Source organism: Orcinus orca, chromosome 1 (genome assembly GCF_937001465.1).
Source record: "Orcinus orca chromosome 1, mOrcOrc1.1, whole genome shotgun sequence".
In the NCBI taxonomy this organism is placed as follows: Eukaryota; Metazoa; Chordata; class Mammalia; order Artiodactyla; family Delphinidae; genus Orcinus; species Orcinus orca.
In genome coordinates this window covers 42,216,294-42,241,307 of record NC_064559.1, presented here as the reverse complement: position 1 = coordinate 42,241,307, position 25,014 = coordinate 42,216,294, and the positions used below count along the sequence as shown (strand labels likewise).

The 25,014-nt window shown below is 37.9% G+C and overlaps 1 protein-coding gene across 3 annotated transcripts; it reads left to right on the top strand.

The window, feature by feature from the left end:
* The first annotated feature begins 9,010 nt into the window (after positions 1-9,010).
* On the top strand, positions 9,011-24,902 carry ANGEL2 (angel homolog 2). Of its 3 annotated transcripts, none has more exons than XM_004275255.4 (9): positions 9,011-9,194; positions 11,352-11,677; positions 16,190-16,446; positions 17,678-17,747; positions 18,950-19,371; positions 20,274-20,400; positions 20,817-20,874; positions 22,949-23,112; positions 24,731-24,902. In XM_004275255.4, exons 1-9 carry the CDS (start codon positions 9,136-9,138, stop codon positions 24,880-24,882), a joined length of 1,635 nt encoding a protein of 544 aa, XP_004275303.1. In that variant the 5' UTR covers positions 9,011-9,135; the 3' UTR covers positions 24,883-24,902. The 3 variants fall into 3 exon arrangements, with proteins under 3 accessions (XP_004275303.1, XP_033293938.1, XP_033293937.1); XM_033438047.2 differs by lacking the exon at positions 9,011-9,194 and adding an exon at positions 9,301-9,360; XM_033438046.2 differs by lacking the exon at positions 9,011-9,194 and adding an exon at positions 9,329-9,461.
* The last annotated feature ends 112 nt before the right edge of the window (positions 24,903-25,014 follow it).

Genomic DNA, 25,014 nt, shown 5'->3' with positions numbered 1-25,014 from the left:
AGCTTCCTCATGCTCTCCTCTGCTGTTCCATTTCCCAGCCTCTTCCTTCTTCTCTGTGTCCAGGGAACCCCTGCTGAGATCTGTCCTTGTTCTTTCATAGCTTCCCAGAAAGATAGCTGTAGGAGCCCAAAAACAGACCAAGCCAGGCAGCAAGGTCATCTGTCAGAGCTAAGTTCAATTCCATAACATTCACAAGTATCTGTACTATAGGGACTCACAAACCTGCAAAGGCCTCATTCTGGGACTGGGGGATCAGAATAGGAAAGGGTTTGGGGGTAGAGCAAAAAGATGAGCTAACATGAGTTTTATATCCTGACTACCAAATTTCTATCATTGTGCCTCTGTTTTGAAAGCCTGAACATCAAGAGTTCTTAATTTAATCAGCCCATTTACAGGTTAGGAAAGAATTGAGAAATTCTAGCAAGGGCTGAATGCTGTAAAGTTTTCATCAAGGATCACTGCAGAACATATCGTTATGGAGAATTCCATCAGCTTTGCAGTCCAATTTCCTGGATATTGTGAGACCATTTGTGAAACCTGGCCTGCTCCAAATTAAATCTTTAATATGCCACCACTCTGGCAGGTCAGATATAACTTAGGCTGGAAAAAATTAGAAACAGCATGAAAAAAAGAAAGGTAAGATTTCATAACCATAAAGAGTTAGGAAGCCACTGTACCAGACTACTAGGTTCTGCAGGGGAGAGAATTATGTCACCATGACAACCCGAGATATTTTTATTAAGAGAGTTGGTAGGCTATACTGAAACATGTTCCAGAATTTGGAGGTTGAATGTGAAGTATAAGAACATGTGTGGGAGTTGAAAGACAAATTTCAACTTTATTTGGATTTTCATCTTTATTTTTTAGCTTTTCCTTGCAATCCACATATTGCCAAATCTTGTTTTTTAAGCGCAAAAGGGCAAAAATAATTTTTATACCCCATATTAATATATAGATGTTATGTACATGTATGTATATATGACTATGTAACTTCACGAATTGGGAGGGTTTTTTTTAACAAAGGATACAAGGTTTCTTGAAGAATTGGACATATCTATATCATCAATAGTTCAAAATAGGTTATAATAAAAAAAATTTTATAATTAATTTATTTTTATTATTTACTTATTTATTTTTGGCTGTGTTGGGTCTTCGTTGCTGTGCGCAGGCTTTCTCTAGTTGTGGAGAGTAGGGGCTACTCTTCGTTGTGGTGTGAGGGCTTCTCGTTGCAGTGGCTTCTCTTGTTGCAGAGCTTGGGCTCTAGGCGCGCAGGCTTCAGTAGTTGTGGCATGTGGGCTCAGTCGTTGTGGCATGTGGGCTCAGTAGTTGTGGCTTGCAAGGTCTAGAGCACTGGCTCAGTAGTTGTGGCGCACGGGCTTGTGCTCTGTGGCATGTGGGATCTTCCCGGATCAGGGGTCGAACCCGTGTCCCCTGCATTGGCAGGCGGATTCTTAACCACTGGACCACCAGGGAAGTCCCAAAATAGGTTATTATACATTAGTATACCCATCCTTGTCTTAAAAAACCTGAGAGGATCAGGTGGATATCTTATGTATTGAATTTATACTGTATTACTTTTCATTTGACTTTATAACATTTTAATCTTCTGTGTTTAATTTCCTCTGTACTGTTTCCCAAAGTGTCTGCATAAACCTCTGTTATATGTGTGTTATCTACTCAGTATATGTAGTTTATTTAACCAAGTTTATGTTCCAGTTTGTTTTGCATACAAAGTTGATGCAAAATAAACATTTCTGCCTGTGTCTTATAACAGATACTTCACAGCTATCATTTTATTTAATCCCCACAATATTTCATAAGTATTATTATCCCCTTTTAGAGATGAGCTAACTGTAATCAAAGAGGTGATACATTCGCCCCATGCCACATCTGGAAGTGTCAGGTCTGTTAAATCCCAGGTTTATTTGACACTTACAAGTCTTTCCATTTCCCGTGCTACACTGATTATCAATGTCCTCATGATTCTGGAGGCATATACTTTGAGCTTATAAAGAAATTGTTTCTGATATTACATAAAACAATATGTTTGTACTTCCAGCTAAGATATAAGTTCTTGCATTGAAATGTCCTCTGCTCCAACACATAGCAATGAGAGATAAAATATAAAAACAGAAATTAACAAACAAAACAAAGCCAAAAAACAAACAAACAAATAAACTACCATGCTTGGAACCAATATAAACCTCTCTGAGGCCCAGAAACACCAAAGTTGAGGCCTACAGCGTTCTCCATCTAAGAATTCTGTTCCTGCTTGTTAACATGGACCGAAAGTCCTCCCATGAAAGACAAGAGATGGATGCAGTCTCACTGCTGAAACTAGGGGCTTCTGCACCTATGAAAAAAAGGTTGAAAAGCGCTGCAATGACTGCTTCCAGAGCCGTGACAGTGGCTAGGAGGTAGGCAGGAGAAAGGTGACAGTTTCATATCCCAGACCTGGTCAAGTGGTCCACTAGCTCAAAGCCTGGATCTGCAGTGTTTCTTAATAGCATAGCTAGATAAGCTTAAACCACCAATTTAAGACCTGATTCTGGTCTGGGATTACTTGGGGAGAAATGGAGGCAAATAAAACACAGTTTGGTAACTGTCACTCACAGAGAAACCAAAAATGAAGATATTATCAGTGACACAAAAACAAAAAGATTTTATCACCCACAGACATTTGCTAAAAAGAGAAACAATGTGTAAAAAATGACACAACGGGCCCAAAATGGATTCGTTTGTGCTAAGCACCACATCAGCAAATCAAGACTTAATACCTAACCTAACTGCAATTTCAGCCTCTCCCAGGAATGTAAACTTTAACCAGTCAATCTGAAATTACCTGGTCAGCACTAGCAAGGTAGTCTGCGCAATAGAACCCTTCTGTCCCCCGAAGGCAGGTGACCTTGCCTGAAACAACACACTCTTTGCTAGAAACTTCCTTTTCTCAATCCTTTCTGCCTCCAAAAGCCTTCCATTTCGTACAGCTCCTCAGAACTCCTTTCTGTCTGTTTGATGGGATGCTGCCTGATTCATGAATCCTCGAATAAAGCCAGTTAGATCTTCAAATTTCCTCAGGTGAATTTTGATTTTTAACAATAACAAAGAGGCAAAGAAGTTGTTATAAATATGTTGGTGTTACGATTAAAAAACTAGTGTTGAGGGAACAAAAAAAAAAAATCAAGAAATATGGGCAGCAGTGTTTAATGAAAAAGTCTGCTAAAGTTCTTGTCTTAATCATGAAAAGGATAGAGATAACAAAATTCTTATTAGAAATTTTGTTAGGAATACAAATGAAATTAGTATTTGGAGCAATAGAAATTTTTATACATGCCAAGTGAAAGTACAACCACTTTGGAGAGCAATTTGTCAATATGTAGTGAAGATGAGGATGTATTTCCTACTATCAGCACAATTCCACCCCTGGGAACATGTAAAGAAACATCACAGATGTGAACAGGGAGACATATAAGAACATTTATTAGTAATTATAGCATTAGTAATAATAGCAAAAACAGTAAACAACATAAATGTATATCAACAGAATAGAAGATTAGTAAATTGTGACTTGTAGTTGGAATAATGTACAGTATTGAAAAATGAATGAACCAGAATTAGAGGGATAAACATGGGTAAATCTTAAAATATAATGTTGAGTTTTAAAAGCAAGTTGCAGACAGAGTGTGCCATTTACATATAGTTTTAAAATATGTTACATAAAACATTATATAATGTTTGGAATACTTATTATACAGAAAAATATAACAGCATATATGGGAATGGAAATCAGGACAGTAGTTATATCTGGGGAGATGAAGGACTTGTGGGTGAAGTGCCAAGAGGCTTCAACCACATTTTTAATACTTTATTTCTTAAGCTGGGTGTTGGGATAAATGAAAAAATGAAAGAGTGAATGAACTTTAACTGCAAATGTCATTGGAGTCCACCTGGTATAGGGATATAACAATAAGAATATCTGGAAAGATTATTTAAATTGGAACTTAACAAACTAGAAGTGCTACACTCTTGTTATGGTGTTAACTTGAGGTATGATTGACAAATAAAAATTGTACATATTAAGGTGTGCAACATGTCTTGATATATATAAACATTTTGAAACGATTATCACAAGTTAATTAACACATCCTATCCATCTCCTCACTTAGTTACCATTTTGTGTGTGTGTGTAGGGTGAGAATACTTATCTTAGTAAATTTCAGGTATACATTTTAATTAACTATAGTCACTATGCTATACTTTAGGCCTCAGAATTTATTCATCTTATAACCGAAAGTTTGTACTTTTTGACCAATGTGGTGTAAATTTCTGAATCCTCCTGTCCTCTAGAAACTAGTGAAGGTCTTCTCCAGATGTGTAATGTTTCTCTTTCAGTCTGTTCTGGATTTTTCTTCTCTCATAATCCTGGCTCTGCCTTGTTTGCTGATCCAGTCTAGACATCCCAGACTAGACAGCTGAAATGGTCAAGCCCCTGCTCAGAATTATCTGAAAATTGTTTTCAAATCCCCAAGTCTCTTTGCTATTGTCCAAAACTCATATTTTTAAAAACATTTTTATTAGCATATAGTTGATTTATAATGCTGTTAGTTTCTGTACAGCAAAGTGAATCAGTTATATATATATCTCCAATCTTTTTCAGATTCTTTTCCCATATAGGTCATTACAGAGTATTGAATAGAGTTCCCTGTGCTATACAGTAGGGCCTTATTAGTTATCTATTTTATATATAGTAGTGTGTATATATCAATTCCAATCTCCCAATTTATCCCCTCCCCCCTGGTAACCATAAGATTGTTTTCTACAGCTGTGACTCTGTTTCTGTTTTGTAAATAAGTTCATTCATACCATTTTTTTAGATTCCACATATAAGTGATATCATATGATATTTGTCTTTGTCTGACTTACTTCACTTAGTATGACAATCTCTAGGTCCATCCATATTGCTGCAAATGGCATTACAAAATTCATATTTTTGAGTATTATTTTATCTTCTGCCACATTTCCATAGCTCTAGTCATCTCTATGTCTAGTTGTAGAGCCCTTAATTCCTTAATGAGGTTCTCTGTACCTCTGTCACACTCTGAAAAGTGCCTCCACTAGTGACTTATTCCTTGAGAGGAGAGACAGTCACTGACTTCATGCCACTGCACCACTCCATCCTCCTCTCTGCTCCATAATCAGCCCTGGCAGTTCTGTGGAAGGGAGAGGGAGTCTTACCTACTTTAGTTTCTGGCAGCAAGAACAACTTCCATGGTTCAAGAATAAACACAGAGGGCTTCCCTGGTGGCGCAGTGGTTGAGAGTCCGCCTGCTGATGCAGGGGACACGGGTTTGTGCCCCGGTCCGGGAAGATCCCACATGCTGCAGAGCGGCTGGGCCCGTGAGCCATGGCCGCTGAGCCTGTGCGTCCGGAGCCTGTGCCCCGCAACAGGAGTGAGAAGCCGGCGTACCGCAAAAAAAAAAAAAAAAAAAAAAAAAGAGTAAACACAGAAACTCACCCGTCCAGTTATTACAGAGCTGTTCTCCTTCCCAGTGGGCAATGAATTCTTGAGAATCCTCATATCATAGAATGTGGACTCTGAAGCACTTTCCTTTTCTTTCAAACATCAGAGCCTCTGGGAGAGGTTTAACTCACACTTATTGCCATATTAACTACTCACACCTCCGCCCAACTGATTCAAGTTCCTAAGCTTTTAAGCAGTCCCCTTAGCAGCAGATGAATCTCTGTATGCTTGCCCGAAATATTTCGTTTCCCTTTAGTAGAGACCTTGAACGCTGAGGCATTCCTGACCATTCTTCTTCACTGCCTCAGCCCCTGGCTATCTATGCAATTATGATGGAATGGTATTTTGAGATATCAATCAGTGTCTCACCCCACCCATTTCTTATTACCATCAAACTATTTCAAAAAAGAAACCACCTGTTCACTAGAGATTGACCTTAATTATTTGAACTTGGATTCTTAAAACATTTCTGAGTTAGTTTTTGTAAGAATAATATATTTTTATTTTAAGCATATCACATTAAAGTATTTCTATGTCTGTTTTCAGATAATGTAAGAAGTTAAATTTATATGTGTTTATTTACCTTTATAAGCCAATCAGAACAGAGCTCCTTTAATAAACTTTATAATTTAATTTATGAGTACCATCCTGATGTAAGACATCTCATACTCACAAAATGAGAGGTAAAGTCCTTTAGAAATAACAGACACATAGACACACAGGCATATGGAGAGTTTATGGCTTTTATTTTACAATTTCAGCCATGGGTCAAGAGTAAACATAGAAACGTTAAAACATAAAAATTCACTATTCTAGATATCAAAGAGTTATTCTTCCCAGTAGACACAGAATTCTTGAACTGAAAATAGACAAATGAAAAAACAAACAAAGCCAACAAACCAGATTCTCTGTTGTCTCTCACTCAACAGAAAATAGATCTCTATAAATCATTAATCCTTTTACAGAGCCCACCAATGTGGTCAGACCATACAACCGAATTCCTGATCTTTGCTGCCATGAAGGGGAAATAATTTATTGGCCACATATAAGCCCCCAAAAATTGGTGGAGGAGAAAATTTACTGAGGAAAACAGAGACCTAAAGAATTCTATTGTGCTTCAGATTCACCTCTGGGAGCAAGAAAAGAAGTACCTGGATTTAGCAACCCGTGAGGTGTACTTGTCTGGTGGTGAAGTTCAACTGGTTGTCAGATGAATACATTGGGCATCTCAGTGGGAACTGCAAAACTGTTACAGGATAATTCTCAAAAAAAAAAAAAAAAAAAGTAAAATCATGCTGTTACCCACCACGGTTCTTGCCCTCCCTAATCAATAGAAATTGATGAGGCCAGACAAGAAATTCAGGCAAGGCTTTATTGGGGCTCCTGGTGCAGCACGAGGGAAAAACAAGCAAAAACAAGTGACAGGTTCCCTTGCTTGTTCCCCGAGTAGGGGAGGCGAGCTGGTTCCTTATACAGGGTGAGGGTAGGGGTGGGTCCAGGGCTTGGGCCCGAGGGCTGGCTTGGGTGGTGTGTCCACCCACTTAGTGGTGGACAATCATTTGTCCACCATCAATACTTGCAGTGCTTTTGCAGTCATTCATGGACATGTGCAGAGTGGCAAAAATTTGGTTGCCTAACGTGCATGTTCCCAGGAGAGGTCTAGGGAAGCAAAGTGCTGCCTTCTTGTTTCAGCTCTCACATCATAAACAAGTGTCCTCTTCATGGTCTATTTAGTGCCACACTTTTCACATTTTTGTGCCTTTTTTCTTAGGGATTTTCTTGTTTAAAATGGCCCCCAGGGAATTCCCTGGCGGTATAGTAGTTAGGACTCCGCATTTTCACTGCCAGGTCCTGGGGTTCAATCCCTGGTTCAGGAACTAAGATCCCACAGCTGTGGGGTGCAGCCAAGAAAATGAAATGAAATGAAATAAAAGAAAAGAAATAAAATAAAATATGTTAAAAATGGCCCCCAAAGGTAGTGCTGAAATGCTGTCTATTGTTCCTAGAGTCCTTGATGTGCCTTATGGAGAAAATACATGTGTTATATATGCTTCACTCAGGTATGAATTCGTGCTATTGGTCATGAATTCAATGTTACTGAATCAAAAATATATAGTAAATAAAGTGTCTTTAAACAAACACATATAAAACAAGGTTATGTATTGATTTAGTGACTAAAATGTGACCAGTGGCTTGGGGGAACCTAACTGTATTTACCTTAGGAGCAATGGTTCAGTAGTTATTAATTCAGCGTTGGCAGTAACTTTGAGACAGGCTGGGACCTGGGACACTTTGCTGCCGTGCTTGCACCTGGACAAACATCTCCTTGAGCAACAAAATACAAAGAAACTCTAAAGGACTAATAATAACTGTGTGCATGCTTGAGCAGTTGGGGCAAATTATGGACATGATACAAAAAGACCGAAAAAACCCAACTACCACTTCTGAAGAGCGGGGAGCAAAAAAGGTGTACTGCACATGCATGCTGCACTCAACACCACCAAAAGGGTGGGCAAACAACCTAAGCCCCTCCAGCCCGACCACTGCGCAGACTCCTACCCTCACCCCACAAAAGGAATCAGGTCACCACCGACCTTGGGGAGCAAACAAGGGAAACTGTTACTTGTTTTCGCTCCCCCCTACTGCAGCAGGGGCCCCAATAAAGCCTTGTCTGAATTCCTTATCTGGCCTCTTATCAATTTCTATTGATTGGGGGAAGGCCAAGAACCCTGGCTGGTATCAACTTTATAGAACATAACTACCACAAATAACGGAAATCAACTATATGTATACGGAGGGAAAAAGTGTTTTTCAAATGCATCTGATTTTCTTATTAACACAAGTGGGGGGGGGGGAAAGCCTTCCCAAGAAATCGCTCCACTACTCTCCCAAACAGCCTATAAAAGCGGTCATCAGGCCTTTCCCCCTCCACTATTCCTTTCCCCCTCCACTTTATTCTTCCTCAGTTCTCTCTCTGTGTGTCTCTTGAACGGGCTCTCCACCTAAGTAATGTTTTCCGAGAATCTAGACTCCTATACTAAATTTGATAGCGACAGACACAGACGACGCACACGTACGTTCAAAAGTGAGCTCTGCGGCCGTGTTCCCACAAAATTAATTGAAAATAACCCGTGGTACAACAATTCTATCAGAACTCAGAGAAGGGCATTTCCCCACTTTGGGCATCCACCTTTGGAAATTCCCAAGGACATCATATAAATACACTAAATTTTTTTTTTCTTTTCTTTTTAACAGTAACTGCAGTGAACCCTCCCACAAGCCTTAATAAACCTTCGGCTCTTAGTTTATTTCCTCTGTTTCTTTAAGACGTAAGTCGGGTGTTTTGCCCGGTTCAGAAATGGCTGCCCCTGCTTCACACGCTTTGCGCAGGGTTCTTGAACAGAGTTTGGCGTAGAGGCAACTCAGTGACTTACGCGGCGCAAGATGGGGACTTGGCGGCGGGCAACACTGAACCTCCCAGCATGCTTTGCGGCCTGGCGGAGAGGCCCGACGCCTAGTGATGGGGAGCCCTCGATGCTCTACGCCGCCAAATCGGCTGTAGCGGTTGAGGTTGAGCCCGGGGCCTGGGAATTGGACGCTCGCAGAGGGGGAAAATGGAAGCGTGGCGCTGTGTGAGGAGAGGCTACGGCCGCTGTGTGGTGGGGAGAGGCAGGTCAGTAGGGCTGGGTGGCGGGAGGGAGGAGGGAGGGGCGGGCGGCCTGGGGGCGGGCGGCCAGGGTTAACCGGGGCGGGGCGGGGTGGGGAGTGGGGGTTGGACGAGGAAGAGGGCCCGGGCCGCGGTACCGTCTGGACGGACCTCCGGAGACCCCGAGGGATAGGTAAACCCGGCGCGCAGCCGGAGGGGCGCTCGGCCCACGGGGTCCAGGGCCCGGGCGCGGAGCGCGTCGGCCATGGGCCGGGTTCGTGCTTTCCGGACCAGGTTGGCCTCAGAGTCCCGACCCTTTTCCCCCAACCCAACCTCCTAGCCAGCCTGAGCCTCCGGGTCCCGGGCCTCCTTCCCCAACCCTGCAGCCCCCTCCGGGAGCTGCCGGTCTGCAGGGAGGGGCTGGTTTGTTGTTGTGTTGGTGCCTCTCGAACTTTAGTTACTGGGATCCCAACCTTTACGATTATTACCAAATTCTCTTTCCACATCTATATTACTTAATGAATATTTTTCTTGAAATTGACTCACTTTTTAAAAAAGCACTTCAATAGGTGCTGCGCACGTTAGAGTCTCCGTAAGCAGTATCCGTGAGCTCTTGGGTTTGGTATACTGATTTTTTTTCCTAATACATTTTGAAATGGATACTTAGCTATAAAAAAATTTTAAGTTTAAATGTGTACCACGCGAAACCGACTGGTGTACCACACGTGGGAAGCACAGCACTCTATTGGTTTTTACATAAGTTATGGGGATCTGGTTTTAACTCCTGTAGTCTTGGGACTTGACAGTCGTCAACAATGTTTCCTGAGTACCAGCTGTGTGTCAGGCACTGTGCTAGGCACTTGGGAAGAGACCCAGATTAAAATGAATAAGAAGTCTCTGGCGGTGAAGGAGCTCATCATTTTAAGACAGAAAAAAAAAAGTCTGTATAAGTAACTACAGATATAGAGAATGTTTTGTAGTACAAGTATTATATTTCAGTACGGTAGCTTATTAAGATAGAAAATGTATGGGCAAGCCCCAAATCTCTATGGCTTTCAGAGTTGTCACAAAGCAGGATACACTACCCTTGTCATGTCTTTAAAGATTTACAATTACATTGAGTTTAGAGAACAGTTTGAAAATGTGTAAACTGCTCAATAAATTTATGTAACAGTTAAAAATGTAAATGCTGTTAAAATAAAACAAATGTAACATATAAAAGTCAAATAACATTTAAATACAATTTAAGCAAAATTGGTGATAAAAGTGGACATTATTGACGCTATCTTGGAAATGTACCTTTAATGAATTCTGGAGGAAAGGATAGAAGTTTTTCTCAGAATCCTAGCATTTTGCCAGAATAGTGTAGTAGAAAGAAGGTGGTGCTTGAGTTGCGTTGTTTCTTAGGAGAGCCTGAGAGCAATATATCTATTCAAAATAATAATAACACTACTTTGGAGACATTTTTCATGCTATAACCTATCATATAATTGGTATCAGATAATTGATGCTGTTGGGTTTGGAGTGTTGGTGAATTTCTAGTAAGTAATTCTCTTTCATTTCCCTCAAGGAGAAGCGTGCTTTAAATTAAAAGAAAAAAAAAGGGAGTAGCATGAAACAATAAATTATCTCCCTACTGATTAGCAAGAGAGGTACTTTTATGAAGTAGTGATAGTCTTTTGTTAGCTAAAAGATGTTTGGAAAATATAACCTTGGTATAAAAAACATGTTCAGAAGCATGTTTTTACTCCAAACCCAGGTTGGAGAGATTCACTTTAATTGTAGTCACCTTATGTGTTCTATATTTGATTTAAGTATTATGTTTGCTGTGGATTTTATTTGTCCATTGAGTTTTATTAGATGCTAGAAAGCTACTCTGAATACAGTTTGGTGATTGATTCAACACAGTTGAATTGTGTGGACTTTTAGAAATGCATCTGGTGTTTTGGGAGGTTGGTGGATTCTATGTTAAGTGTTTAGAATACCATTCATAGTTGTTTAGGGAGAGTATTGAGATACTGCCACTAGTAGTTAAGTAATGGCTGCTTTTTCCCCCATCCTTCACAGATTTAGAAGTCAGATTTTAAATATTAGACATTACCTTCCCTTGAGGAAACATTTAGATTTTGTGTGCTACAGCTGAACAAAAAGTGGTGCCTCAAGGAGTGTATTTATTTCTTTTAGATACCCCATGTTACCCCATCACCAGAAGAGTCTCGGCAGAGACTGGACTGCACCGTGGGAGAATCTGCAAAGGTGTTGCTGGAACAGACATATTTCTAGTTGTATGAGGTGGCCTGGACATTATTCTCGTGCTCCTTACCCATACTTCAGTAGTAGGCATTTTTCACTAAATTGGAGACCACCTTGTTTGTTTGAGTCTAGAACTCAGTTTCAGTACTGGAACTGGAGACCTGACAACCTGAGCCAGACATCTTTGATTCATCTCTCTAGTTACATCATGAACTCTGAGGGAGATGAGCCTTCATCAAAACGAAGAAAACACCAAGGTAAAGGTGACATTTATCTTGGTGGAGAAATAGACATAAGCCATAGAGTAATTGAAACTTTCATATTTAATCCTTAAGAAAACCTGCAGGTTTTAGAGGTGTTGGTGTTTATTTTTAGCCAGTAGTTTTCTGTTATGAAAAAGGAAATTCTTTTTTAAAATTAAGACTTTTAAAAAGAAATTTTCAATTAATTGTGTATTTCTGGCAGTAAAAATAGAAGTGACTCTACATATAGACTAAAGTTGGAAAACAAATGGAGGACTAGATTAAAACATTAAGTTTAATTTAAGAATAATTTTCAAATTCAGTATTTTTGAAACAAAGGTCCTTAGACTTCTTAGAAATTGGTGGATGTATGCTTGGGAGTCCACAGAGCTATTTTAAAAAATCATGTTTTCATTTTTAATGTTAGCTTCATTATATAAGACAAAAGAATTTCCTTAAATAGAAACAATCATAAATGAAAGCTATTTTCTTACAGAATCAGATTTTAGCTTATTAAATTTATATTTCTCATACTGGGGTCTGTAGACATAATCTTGAGAGTCTGTGGGAAGTTTTATCTTTTAACCACATCTTATTCAACTTTGAGACACTTTTTTCTAGATATCTTGATTATTTCTATTTTTCTCATATTCTTTTTACTCTAAACAATTCACTAGGCTCTCTGTGCTGCCAGCCAAGCCCTACCTCCAAAGTATACATGAGTTGTCTAAGTAAATTTGGAATTGTCTTTCTTACTGAGCTGTGGTTTTCAGTGAAGATCATTCCTACTGAAGATACGAAAATAGGCTGTGTGAGTGTTAAAGTGTAGGAAGCTGACCTAAGTTTGTCAAAGGATGGCATTCACAGTGTCTCACCTGGAAGTCAGAGCTAGATTAGTTAGTGCTCTTTCAAGCAGAACTTCTACTACACATTTAAGTACAAATTCTAAGCACTCAAAAGTGAAAATTTATTTGTATAGCACTTAACCACCACATATGTTTATAAACAAAGCTTTGTTTGAATGATTAAAAGGTGTATTTAGAGACATTAAAATTAGGTTCCTAAGGACAACGCATACTTTATAAATCTAGGGCTGTATGATGACATAAGATAGCTTCTCATTCACGTATTTATTGTTCATCAGGACGACACACTCCTCTTCTGTTTAGCCTTTTGTTATAAATCAGGTGTGCTCTCAGATGGAGCGGTGGTGTAGTGACACAGGCATGGGCTTAGGAACCGCTCCCTGTTCTCATTCTGCTCCACCACTAATTGTGTGGGTTTGGACAGGTCACTGAACCTCTCTGCTCCTTGGTTTCCCAGTGTAAAATAATGCCTACTTTGAAAGCCTGTGGAGGCATGAAGTGAGATATGTCAAAGTGCCTAACACACTGTTGGCTTCATAGTAGGTACTCAGAAAATCCTGGTGGTGGTGTTTTCCCTTTAATGGATGGGGAATTACATTTACATACTGATAAACTTTGATTGCAACCTGACTCTTTATATGTCCGTTCTTCCTAGGTATTGTGAATAAGGAAAATGCTCTTCGTTAAGCCATATTTGTGACTTCTGATATTTCACTAATACTACTTTTCAATCAAGAGAACAGCATTGCTAACTTGCCTATCACTTTAAAGTGGTATTTGAAGGATTTGTGTGACACAATTATGACCTTTTAATTAGGCACCCTAAAAACCCGATCAGGCCTATTGCTTACTTTCTTTGATTCATCTGTCTTCTCTGCTGTGATCACCTTGTTGCTCCTGACATGGAAGGTATATAAGCTTTTGTAGTGTGAATTTATGTTGTGAAGTATGTGAAGGCCAGAGACTATCCACTCTCTCAGTAGTTTTCAAACTGTCTTCCAGGGAACCCTAGCATTCAAATACATTTCTGTATGTTTATTAAAAGCAAATGTGGTCAGGATAAAATGTGTTTACCCCATCATCCCAGCTCCAGTCCCAACGTACCAGGGACTGATGGTCATGACATGAAAAGTAATGCCAAAGTGTTACACAAGCTGTAGAAGTCTGAAAGCCACTGTATTAATTTGATAATCTGATGGTCTCAGTTATTTAAAAAATGGAATTGCAAAAAGACTTGGTTACAAACTCTTAATTGCCAGGACTATACAAATCTTAATGCTTTTATATGCCTTTATATATACATATTCTACAAGAAAGTATGAATGATTTCTTTAGACTTCCATCTTTCATATTTTAATGCAGTGGTGTCATGAGGGTAGTGCTGTAAGTTTGTGATGGTAGCTTGCATTTTGTTTGTATGACTAGAGCCCTTTCCATCTCGTATACATATAAAGACTTAATGATTTGTGGCTAAAACCATAGACAGTCCCCAGTTTATGAATGAATTGTGTTCTAGATAATCAGTTCTTAAGAATCAGTTCTGTTTTCCTCATAGAAGCTATGTTATAAATCTCAGGGTAGTTGTGTGGAGTCAGTATAATTTGCTTTAGTTGTGGCCTTTAGCGGTAGGATTCTCCATTTTCAGTGAAGGATAAGGAAGGGGATAGTTTCCTTCTCTTTAGCTCTAGGCTAAATTATGTAATAGTTGAATGCTTTGTTTAGTTTGGTTTTCTTTCCTTCCACCATTTTTTCTTAGCCTTTCTCCTCAGGCTCCTAGTACCTTCATGGTATCATAATTCCAACTCCCCTGTTCCACCCAGACCTCACTATTCATAAAAATTACCTTCCTCTTCTGTCCTCTGGTCAAAATGCCTATTCCCTCAATGCAGCAGATATCAGCATTTAGATTTTGAGGGAAGAAACCTGATTAAAGTCAATTTACCAGAGTATATTTTAAAATTTTTACTTCACTGGCATTTTTATAGAGTGTACTGACACTTTTTTTCTTCCAGTTTTATTGAGATATAATTGACATACCAGCCCTGTATAAGCTTAAGTTGTACAGCATAATGATTTGACTTACATACATCATGAAATGATTATCACAATAAGTTTTGTGAACATTCGTCATTCCACAGAGACACAAAAGTAAAGAAATATTCTTCCCTGTGATGAGGACGCTTAGGATTTACTCTCTTAACAGTTTTCCTATAGAACACACCACAGTGCTCATTACATTGATCATGTTGTACATCACATCCCTAGTATTTATTCATCTTATAACTGGAGGCTTGTACCTTTTGACTGCCCTCAACCAGTTCCCCCTCCCCACTAGAGTGTGTTGATATTCTGACTGTAAATATACCGTCATTGTAGAAGATTTGGAAAAATCTACCGCAATCCTTCCTCTCAGAGACAATTACTCTTAAAAACAGTGGTATGTTTCCCTTTAGTCTTTTTTCCCCCATATATAAAATATTTTTCTTCAATTTAATTTTTAATTGGTGAAATTTTAGGGATTGTCATCCAGTGAAGTGAAAACCTTTCAGGAAAAGGGAGATATTCTAGGGCTCAGATTTTTTTCATATCATCTAATCATTCTCAAAAGTCCATCTTCAAATCTTTTTGTTTCCCAAGTTCATCCCATTTCTTGTTTTTCCCTTCTTTTGAGCTTATAGATTCTCTAAAATGTTCCACATTTTTTTTCATGGCTTCCATGGCAGTAAGAGTATCCTCTTTAATGGTGGGGTGAGGAAGACAAGATCAAAGGGGGTGTGTGTGTGTCTGTGTATATATACAAATATATAAACATATATACTTAGTGGTGTGTCTCTATATCTATAGTGATACACATATATATATATTTTTAGTAGGCATTTCTAAGTCAAAGACTGCCTATAATTGCAAAATCTCATGCTATTTGATCCTCTTCTCATCACTTTATCAGGGTACATGGTGTCTTTGCAGAATATAAACTATCACACATTCCTGGTTGCTGCATGCTAGGTTTGTCAATCAGGCATCATCATTTACTAGCATTCTGTAGCTGTGTTACATTTAACTCTTGCTTTGGTGTGCATTAAAAATATTTCTTTTGCTTATTTTGTTTGCATTCTTCCAGTAAGTACTGCTTCCATTTATTGTCATTATATACCCTTCATTCATGTCTAAACCAGATTTCTCAGATGAATTGTTTCTGGAACTTAGTTAAGCATTTGAGGATCTTATCATACTAATAGGTGATAAAATACAATGTGAAATCACCTTATTGAAAGGCCAGCTGTGACATACAAATATATTATCATGGTTATGAAGTTGCTGAGCATGTCTGCGGCAGAGCCACTTCGTAACCATGGGGAAGTGAGAAACCGTGACCCCAATATAGTCAGTTTTATTAACACACACTCTCAGCCTCCAAAATGACTTGCTAGACCCTTTTAAACTATTTTGTACCTCTTGGTCAGTCAGTGTATCATTTTACTGCCTTTGTAATCAATTTGATAACAACTTCTAGTTATTAAGTACTACATTGCCATTTCCTAGGGAAAAACATTCTGTTCATTGCCTATAGGAATGTTTAAAAGGCAAGAAAATACTTATATACAGGAAAAACATCCGTTTTTTATTAATTCTTTGTATTTTATCTAATATATTTTAACAGGCACAATAAAACGGGATTGGGAATATATATGTAACCATAATAAAGAAAAAACGAAGATCCTAGGAGACAAAAATGATGACCCCATATGTGAAGACAGTGAGAACAAGTTTGACTTTTCAGTGATGTCCTATAATATACTTTCTCAAGATTTATTGGAAGACAATTCACACCTTTATAAACACTGCCAGCGGCCAGTATTACACTGGAGTTTTAGGTTTCCCAATATTCTGAAAGAAATTAAACACTATGATGCAGATGTAAGTACAAAATATCATCAAAATTCTTCACATAAGGAAGAGTTGGATTCATTTCTGAACTAAATGGTTTTATCCCTTTTGTTTGTAGGGTAAGAAGGGAAGACATTAAATATAGTGATGAGGGAACTCTCTGGCGGTCCAGTGGTTAGGACTCTGCACTTTGACTGCCAAGGGCCTGGTTGGGGAACTAAGATCCCACAAGCCACAGCGTGGCCCAAAAATAAATAATATATAAATATAGTGATGGAACAGTTTTTAACAAGGTATCATAACTTTGGAGGAATAACTTGCTAATGGTTGTTGATATAAATAATTATATAATGTTTCAAATAAGATCCAAAAAGTTTTAACCATCGATCAATTTTGAGACAGGGACTGGCACCATATTAAGTATTCAGTAAATATTTCCTTTGATTCAAAATTTAAATAATTCGTGCAAAAATTTATTTAGATGATAGCATTCAAAAAATTATCTCTTAAGAAAGGACTAGGGGCTTCCCTGGTGGTGAATCCGCCTGCCAATGGATTAAGAATCCACCTGCCAATGCAGGAGACACAGGTTCGAGCCCTGGTCTGGGAAGATCCCACATGCCGTGGAGCAACTAAGCCCGTGGCCACAACTACTGAGCCTGCGCTCTAGAGCCCGTGCGCCACAACTACTGAGCCTGCGCTCTAGAGCCCGCGAGTCACAACTACTGAGCCCACATGCCACAACTATTGAGCCCATGTGTCACAACTACTGAAGCCTGCCCACCTAGAGCCCATGCTCCACAACAAAAGAAGCCACAGCAATAAGCCCGTGCACCACAATGAAGAGTAGCCCCTGCTTGCCACAACTAGAGAAGAGCCTGCGTGCAGCAGTGAAGACCCAGTGCAGCCAAAAATAAATAAAATAAAATAAATTTTTTTTAAAAAAATGGTGATTTAGTACTAATGAACATGTAAATTCAGGAAAAATATTCCAACATATAAATTATAAATATTTCCTTTGGTAAATACCAGTTTTGGATAATAAGAGGGCTTCATGTGATTAAAGGTCAGGGTTTTGGGGGCTGATCAAATTTGGAGACATTAATTTGATAGATCTATACATTACAGGAAAAAAAAAATTTTTATTTCAGCTTTCATCAGGTTTTTAGAATTTTAGAAACCTATTTTTAAAGACAAAAGCACCAGAAAATTCATATTTGCATATTTTTGTTTTAATTCAAGCCATTTTTTTTCTTTTAAGGTACTTTGTTTGCAAGAAGTGCAAGAAGATCATTATGGAACAGAGATCAGGCCAAGTTTGGAATCATTGGGTACAGTGTAACTTTTACTTTAGCCAGATTTACTTAATGGGTTGTTAAAGTATAACTTGCTAATAACAAAGATGTGTGGTGTATTTGGACCTAAAATCTTAATTTTGAAAAAACTTAATATGCATTTCAAAAGGTCAGGAAAAGATTGAGGTATATCAAATGGGACCTTTTGTGTTAATACATAATTTTAATTCGGATGGAAAGGTATGCAAGAATCCCTTAATAGCTTCCTTTCCAGGAGTTGCTTTGCCTACTCCCAGAGCCCTAAGATTCTGAGTTCCATGAGATCAGGGACCATCGTGTCTAGTTCATCATCATATAATACCAGTGTCCACCGTGTGTAATGGATAGAAGCTGAAAATCTGTTTGGTGAGTGAATACCTCTAGAAACAGGTTGTCTGTTTGAGAAATGCCTACTTCGCATTCATCCATGCAGCAAATATTGATATTTTTTCAGTGCCTACTGTACACCATGCACTGTTCTAGGCAGTGGGAATACAGCAGTGAGCAAAACAGGCAACAATCTCTGCCCTTGGGGAGCATACATTCTAGTGGAGAAAGGCCAAGAATAAACTGAACAAACAAGTAAATAGTGCCTTAGGTAATGGTAGTTTTCTGGAGAAAAGCAAATGGGTCAGGTTTCAGTTTTAAACAAAATGATTAGAGATGGTAACATTTGAGTAAAGACAAAGGAGGTGAAGGAACAAGCCATGGCTAGAGTTTTCCAGGTAGTGGAAATAGCAAAGGAAAGGCGCTGAAGTTGGAGTGCCTTAAGGCAAGTGAAGCTGCTGTGTGTGGAGTGGAGCAAGCGGGGAAGAATTAGAGGCAAAAAGGTGAGAGATATGGGGTTGGGGGCGGTGAGGGGGCAGATTACTATAAGGCCTCACTGTGTTTGTCATGACTCTGACTTTTGTTAGGATGGAAATGAGAATGGTGATAATGTACACGTATGTAACCCTGAAGTCTGCCAGTAAAAAAATCTATTTGACCCAGTCTCAGATTTTTTTGATTCTAACACTTATTAACATCCTACATTACTAATGTTTTGCAGAATACACTTTGGTAAACATTGTTCAAAAAACTAGGAGAACTGTGTTTTGCCATATATATAATTTTTTGTGTGTGTGGCAAAACAGTTCTTCTAATACTTACATATATAAAAAACCAGCCATCTTCGTTTAAAATTTTTTTCTTTCCTCTAGGTTATCACTGTGAATACAAGATGCGGACAGGAAGGAAACCTGATGGCTGTGCCATTTGCTTCAAACATTCCAAATTTTCCCTCTTATCAGTGAACCCAGTGGAATTCTACCGCCGTGATGTTCCTCTATTGGACAGAGACAATGTTGGATTAGTGTTACTCTTGCAGCCCAAAATCCCAAGTGCTGCCTCCCCTGCGATCTGTGTGGCTAACACACATCTGTTGTATAACCCAAGGCGAGGTGATATTAAACTGACCCAACTGGCAATGCTTCTGGCAGAGATTTCCAGTGTTGCCCATCAGAAAGATGGCAGCTTCTGCCCCATTGTTATGTGTGGTGACTTTAATTCTGTTCCTGGTTCTCCACTGTATAGTTTTATAAAGGAAGGGAAATTGAATTATGAAGGACTTGCCATAGGAAAGGTACGTGCTTGCTTCCTCATTATTAGGAGGTGGACTTAGTCTCTCTCTTCATTGTAAAGTGAGGGTAGTCATCACAGGGCTATTTGAAAACCTTGATGAGTCAGTACCCTCACTTTACCAACCTGTGATGATGAGCTACAGCTACTGATAAGTAATTATATTTACTTGAGTGAATTTCACCTATTGAATTTCCATCTATTTGTGGCAACATTTTGCTTGGAGGAATTGACAGGCAGTAAAAAATTCAGAATGGGGGAGGAGAAGAAAAATGAAAGCGTTGACAGACATGAGTACTGCATAAATAAGGAACTACTTACAAGGTGGCAGAATAGAATTTTGAATGCTGGATGTGGCCAATATAGTTGGCAAAACAGTAATTTAGTATTTATTTATTATATAAGCTTCCCTTTATACAGTGATAAATATTTTAATTCTTTAGCTGAGTGTAATTTATCCCATGTTTTTATTTTAATTGTACTTTCTTTTGCTTACTTTAGATTATTTCATCTTCGGTATATTTAACCAAAATAAACTCTCCACCACTGAGTTTTGAATGATAGTTTAAAATTTTATAAGAGTTGATCTCTCTTAGTATTTTATGTAGCAGGAAATATATTGCAGGTAGTAAAAAAGGAGGAGCAGTATTAGTCCAAAACTATAGATCGTTTAGATTTCCAAATTAGACAAAAACATGCATAGGAAAAGATTTCCATTTACATGTAAATAATAAGTGCTTTCTGAACTCTATTTGAACAAGATTTTATAAGCACAAATAATTAATATAATGAATAAAGGGTAATATTTACCATTCTTGGATTCCCTTTTATCTAAGAAATAAACTTTTCAGTACACAAACTATTTAAAATCTATTCACCTAAGATACCTGTTGAAATTTTGTTTAGGTATCTGGCCAGGAACAGTCTTCACGGGGACAAAGAATTTTATCTATTCCAATTTGGCCCCCAAACCTAGGTATCTCACAGAACTGTGTGTATGAGGTACAGCAGGTACCAAAAGTAGAAAAGACAGGTAAGTGTTTGCAATACATTTTGGCAGTCTTCTTGATAATAGTGTTCCATTTGAAGACATAAAACTAAATTTTTTAAAGGGATAACATCTCAGTGATGAATATTCATATATAAAAGCATATAGTTGTTTGCTTATTCCTTTTTTTTAAGAGCTCTAAATTTACCTTTTTAAAATTCAGCTTCCAAAATTATCTTTGCGTGAATTACTTGCATGTTGCTTTGGAAATGTTTGTGTTTTATTTTTGCTAATTCTGGAGATCATCAAAACATAGATACCAGAATGAACCATTTTACTAGGCATCTATCTAAACTAGATATGTCTTAAATATTGTTCCTAGAGTAAAAGGACTATACTAAGGCAAGCTAGAACAAAACAATACATTGATAGTATAAATATATTTCTCTTTGTTCTTCCAGACAGTGATCTGACACAAACACAGCTGGACAAAACAGAGGTCCTAGTAACAGCTGAAAAGTGAGTTTTGGAAAGCAACAATAGACATTTGCTGACTTTAGTTGAGTAAAGAAATCACTTGGATGAAAAATGAAGTTGATGATACTTTATGCTGGTGAAGAATGCTGGCTCTTAAGTCAAATAGACCTGAGTTCCAACCTTGACTTTGCTACTTTTCAGCTGTGTGATTTTTGAGCAAGAAATTTAACATCTCTAAGGTTCAGTTTCTTTATCTATAATTTGGGTTGTTGTGAAGATTAGATGAGACAAAGCATGTAAAGCTCAGTGTTTGACATACAATAGTAAGTGCTTAAACCCTGCTGTTTATAGAAGCAGCTTGTCCATGAACCTGAACAGGCTAGTAAATTTATTATCTTTGAAATTTATTGCTATTACATATTTAAACAAAGGTCAAGATCACAGAAAAATATCTTTCAGATTTCAAGAGGACCTTTAGCCTCCTTTGACTTACTGGATCTTGAAACAAATCTAAGGAGAATTGACCCAAAAAAGAATATGTCTGTAGAAAAGACAATTACTTATACGTATCTCTTAAACTACAGGAAAAGGTCATCAGAGGTAGCTGGGTGAAGATGCCTGGATTTCTTTTTATTAAAGAATCATGAATGTTTAGGGCTGTGGTTGAGAAACAGATGTATATTAATACAACAGGATGGAGACTTAAATCTTGTCCCTTGGGAGATTCTTGAAATGTCTTGATTGTTTCATATTGTGCTCTTTTATAGCTTTGACTTTCGTTTAACATTTAAATTTTCTCATTCTTTTTATCTGCTTTCTCCTCAGTCTTATTTTATTTTGTATATCTTGTTTTGGGAAAATATCTCATCTATAAGAATTAGTAAGAAAGCAATTTTTTTGAATTTTTGAAAAAGAATATATAAAAATCTGTGATTAAAACTTTCAAAGTAAAAACTTCCATGAGTAAGATTAATAAAAAGGTTACTCTTACTAACAACTACTTAGTTTTGAGTAATTCTAAAATCTTTTTATAACAAAATGGGGTATAAGAAAAGATACTTTTAAGTATCTATATAAATACAGTGTGTGTATACGCATAGCTTTTATCTGTAAACTGAAATGTTGGTAGTAAGATAACAGTTTGCAGGAGACCTATTTTACATTTAAAAATATTGTAAATATAAGTCCTTAGACATAAAAAGTTGCTAAAACTTGGAAGTAGAGCATCTTGAAGCAATTACCTTTGCTTATTGACATATGAGCTCTTTAAAAGCAGAGCAACATCTTTATTTGTGTATTCTCAGCGCATAAGATGAGATAGTGCCTGGGACTTAGTACGTGCTTGGTAAATGTTTGTTGGGTGAATAAAAAAAAAAGTTTTTTTAAATTTTGTTTTCTTTTGTGACATAAAAGATCCTTAAAATTCATGATGTGTTAGTAGGAAATGATTTTTAAACCTTTTACCCATAACATTATGTGTATGTGTAGTGTGGGGTAAATGTAAACCATTATAGAAGCTGTTTTAAGATACAGTATGAGGGAATTCCCTGGCGGTCCAGTGGTTAGGACTTCATGCTCTCAGAGGGCCCAGGTTCAATCCCTGGTCAGGGAACTAAGATCCCACAAGCCGTGCAGTGCAGCCAAGAAAAAAAAAAAAGATGCAGTACAAAATTATCTCATATACCATACCAAGAACAGTAATGGTAAAATATAAGCCCTCTGACATCAGAAGTCTGTTAGTTCTAAATAGCATTCCTAAAGGCCACTTTAATTTTCCTTCTTAAAAACAACAAAAAACTTATAAATTGTTTAAGAATATGTGTTCATTCGCAAGTGAATCTCTCAAATATGTTATAATTAATTTTAAAAGTCACATTATTCAGTTAAGTATTGAGCTCCCCACTCACACCCCACCCCATGTATCACAGCTCTGTTAATGGGTTTTGGATATCACTGCATGAATAAAGGAATGCAAAATTGTGATATGGTCTATTTAAATAAAGATTGTCCTAATGTCTGGTTTTGTCTGGAAATTAAGTGAAAAAGTGGTTTAAATAGGAGGAATTATAAAAATCATGAAGAACTTGATGCTAAATAATTTTTCTTTTCAATTTAGATTATCTTCAAAGTTACAGCACCATTTCAGCTTGTCATCTGTTTATTCACATTATTTTCCTGACACTGGAATTCCAGAAGTGACCACCTGTCATTCCCGAAGTGCCATAACTGTGGATTATATTTTCTATTCTGCTGAAAAGGAAGGTGTTGCTGGGCAGCCAGGTAAAGAATGCGTGTAATCTTAAATTCTGCTTGAGAACACAGTAACTAAAACTTCAGGGCTAAAGTTGAGAAAGCTAGCTAAACATCTAGATGTTTAGATTTAGAAATTAAAAATATTTTTAAATTGGTAATATATTTGGCAGATTGGTTATATATTTGAGTAAATCAGTTTATCACCTGCAAAAGTTGGAGGCAATGGAACACCTCAAAGCAAATTATTACCCAAGAATTATATCCACAGCTCTACCCTCCAGTCCCAGTTGGCTTCTGAGGTAGAGTACAGATCTTTCATATTGCCCTTTGGTTTCACTCTCCATACATTTATGTTTTTCTTGTGACAGCAACATCATACAGTTTTGTACTTAAATTTTACTGAAGTATGCTGCCTTCATTGTAGGGCCTTGCTTGTACTGCCAACAATTGACAGTTTTGTCATGTTGAGCCTGGAATATTGGTTCTTCCTGGAAAGAGAAGTCTATAATATATGTGTTTTCAAAAAGCAAAGGTGATAACACACTCTTCCTTGTATGATTCAATGAAAACAAGATTTTTTTTTTTTTTTTTTTTTTTTTTTTTTTGCGGTACACGGGCCTCACTGTTGCGGCGTCTCCCATTGCAGAGCACAGGCTCCGGGCGCGGGCTCAGCGGCCATGGCTCATGGGCCTAGCCGCTCCGTGGCATGTGGGATCTTCCCGGACCGGGGCACAAACCCGTGTCCCCTGCATCGGCAGGCAGACTCTCAACCACTGCGCCACCAGGGAAGCCCAAGATTTTAAATACTAATCAAAGGACTTAACATGGAGAATAAAGTGCCATTTAAAGTAACTGGAAGTCAAAAATATATTCAGAAAACTGAAAATCCTAAATGTGGACAGCTATTTTGTTTTTCCTGATTTTCCCCTTTTTTCTTTTCCTTTTTCTTTTTTCAGTGCTACTTTTCTTTTCCCATCTGTTTGTTTTCTCCTTCACAAGGATAACCTTACTAGTAACATTCAGGAGGGGGTTTACTCCTCTCTGCTAGATCAACTCTGCAAAATAAGCTTGCTTTGAATTTGTAATAAGGTTCTGGTAGTTGTCATACTGAAGAACACTCACTAGGTGGCGGAAGTGTGCCATGGACCAGCATCGCTACTGTTAACATTAAGAGCACATCCTCTTTTACTCTATTTCCATGGGTACTGAGTGTCTGGGACCAAACTATACTAATTTATTCTGCAGTCACCTCATAAACGTCCTACTCAGATGTGGCTTGGTCTGTCTGATTTTATACAACTACAGAAAGGTTGATGGGTGAATTTCTTAGGTAGTTGTCAATCTCAAATTATTCTTAACATCTTATGTGTTGCATTGATATCTTCTTCTAAAGATTATTTGCAGAAGTTGAAATGGAAAAAAAATCTGAAATAGAAAAAAACAAGCATCTGAAACGTCTGTTTGTTAGAGAATTATAATTAGGTTATATCGCAATAAAAATTTAACCATATTCTAAAAAGTGTTTCATATTAGACTTCCAGAAGGGTGTCAAGCTATATATCGTTGTTTTAAAAGAAAAAAAAGATTTATATGATTTACAGTAACCTGTTGTTTCACTAAATATGTATATGTTTCTTTAATATAGGAGCCGAAGTTGCTTTGGTTGGTGGCTTGAAACTTCTAGCTAGACTGTCACTTCTTACAGAACAAGACTTATGGACTGTTAATGGACTTCCAAACGAAAATAACTCTTCGGATCATCTGCCTTTATTGGCTAAATTCAGACTTGAGCTCTGACTCCTTTGTTTTTTTTTTTTCGGTACGCGGGCCTCTCACTGTTGTGGCATCTCTCGTTGCAGAGCACAGGCTCCAGACGTGCAGGCCAGCGGCCATGGCTCACGGGCCTAGCCGCTCCACGGCATGTGGGCT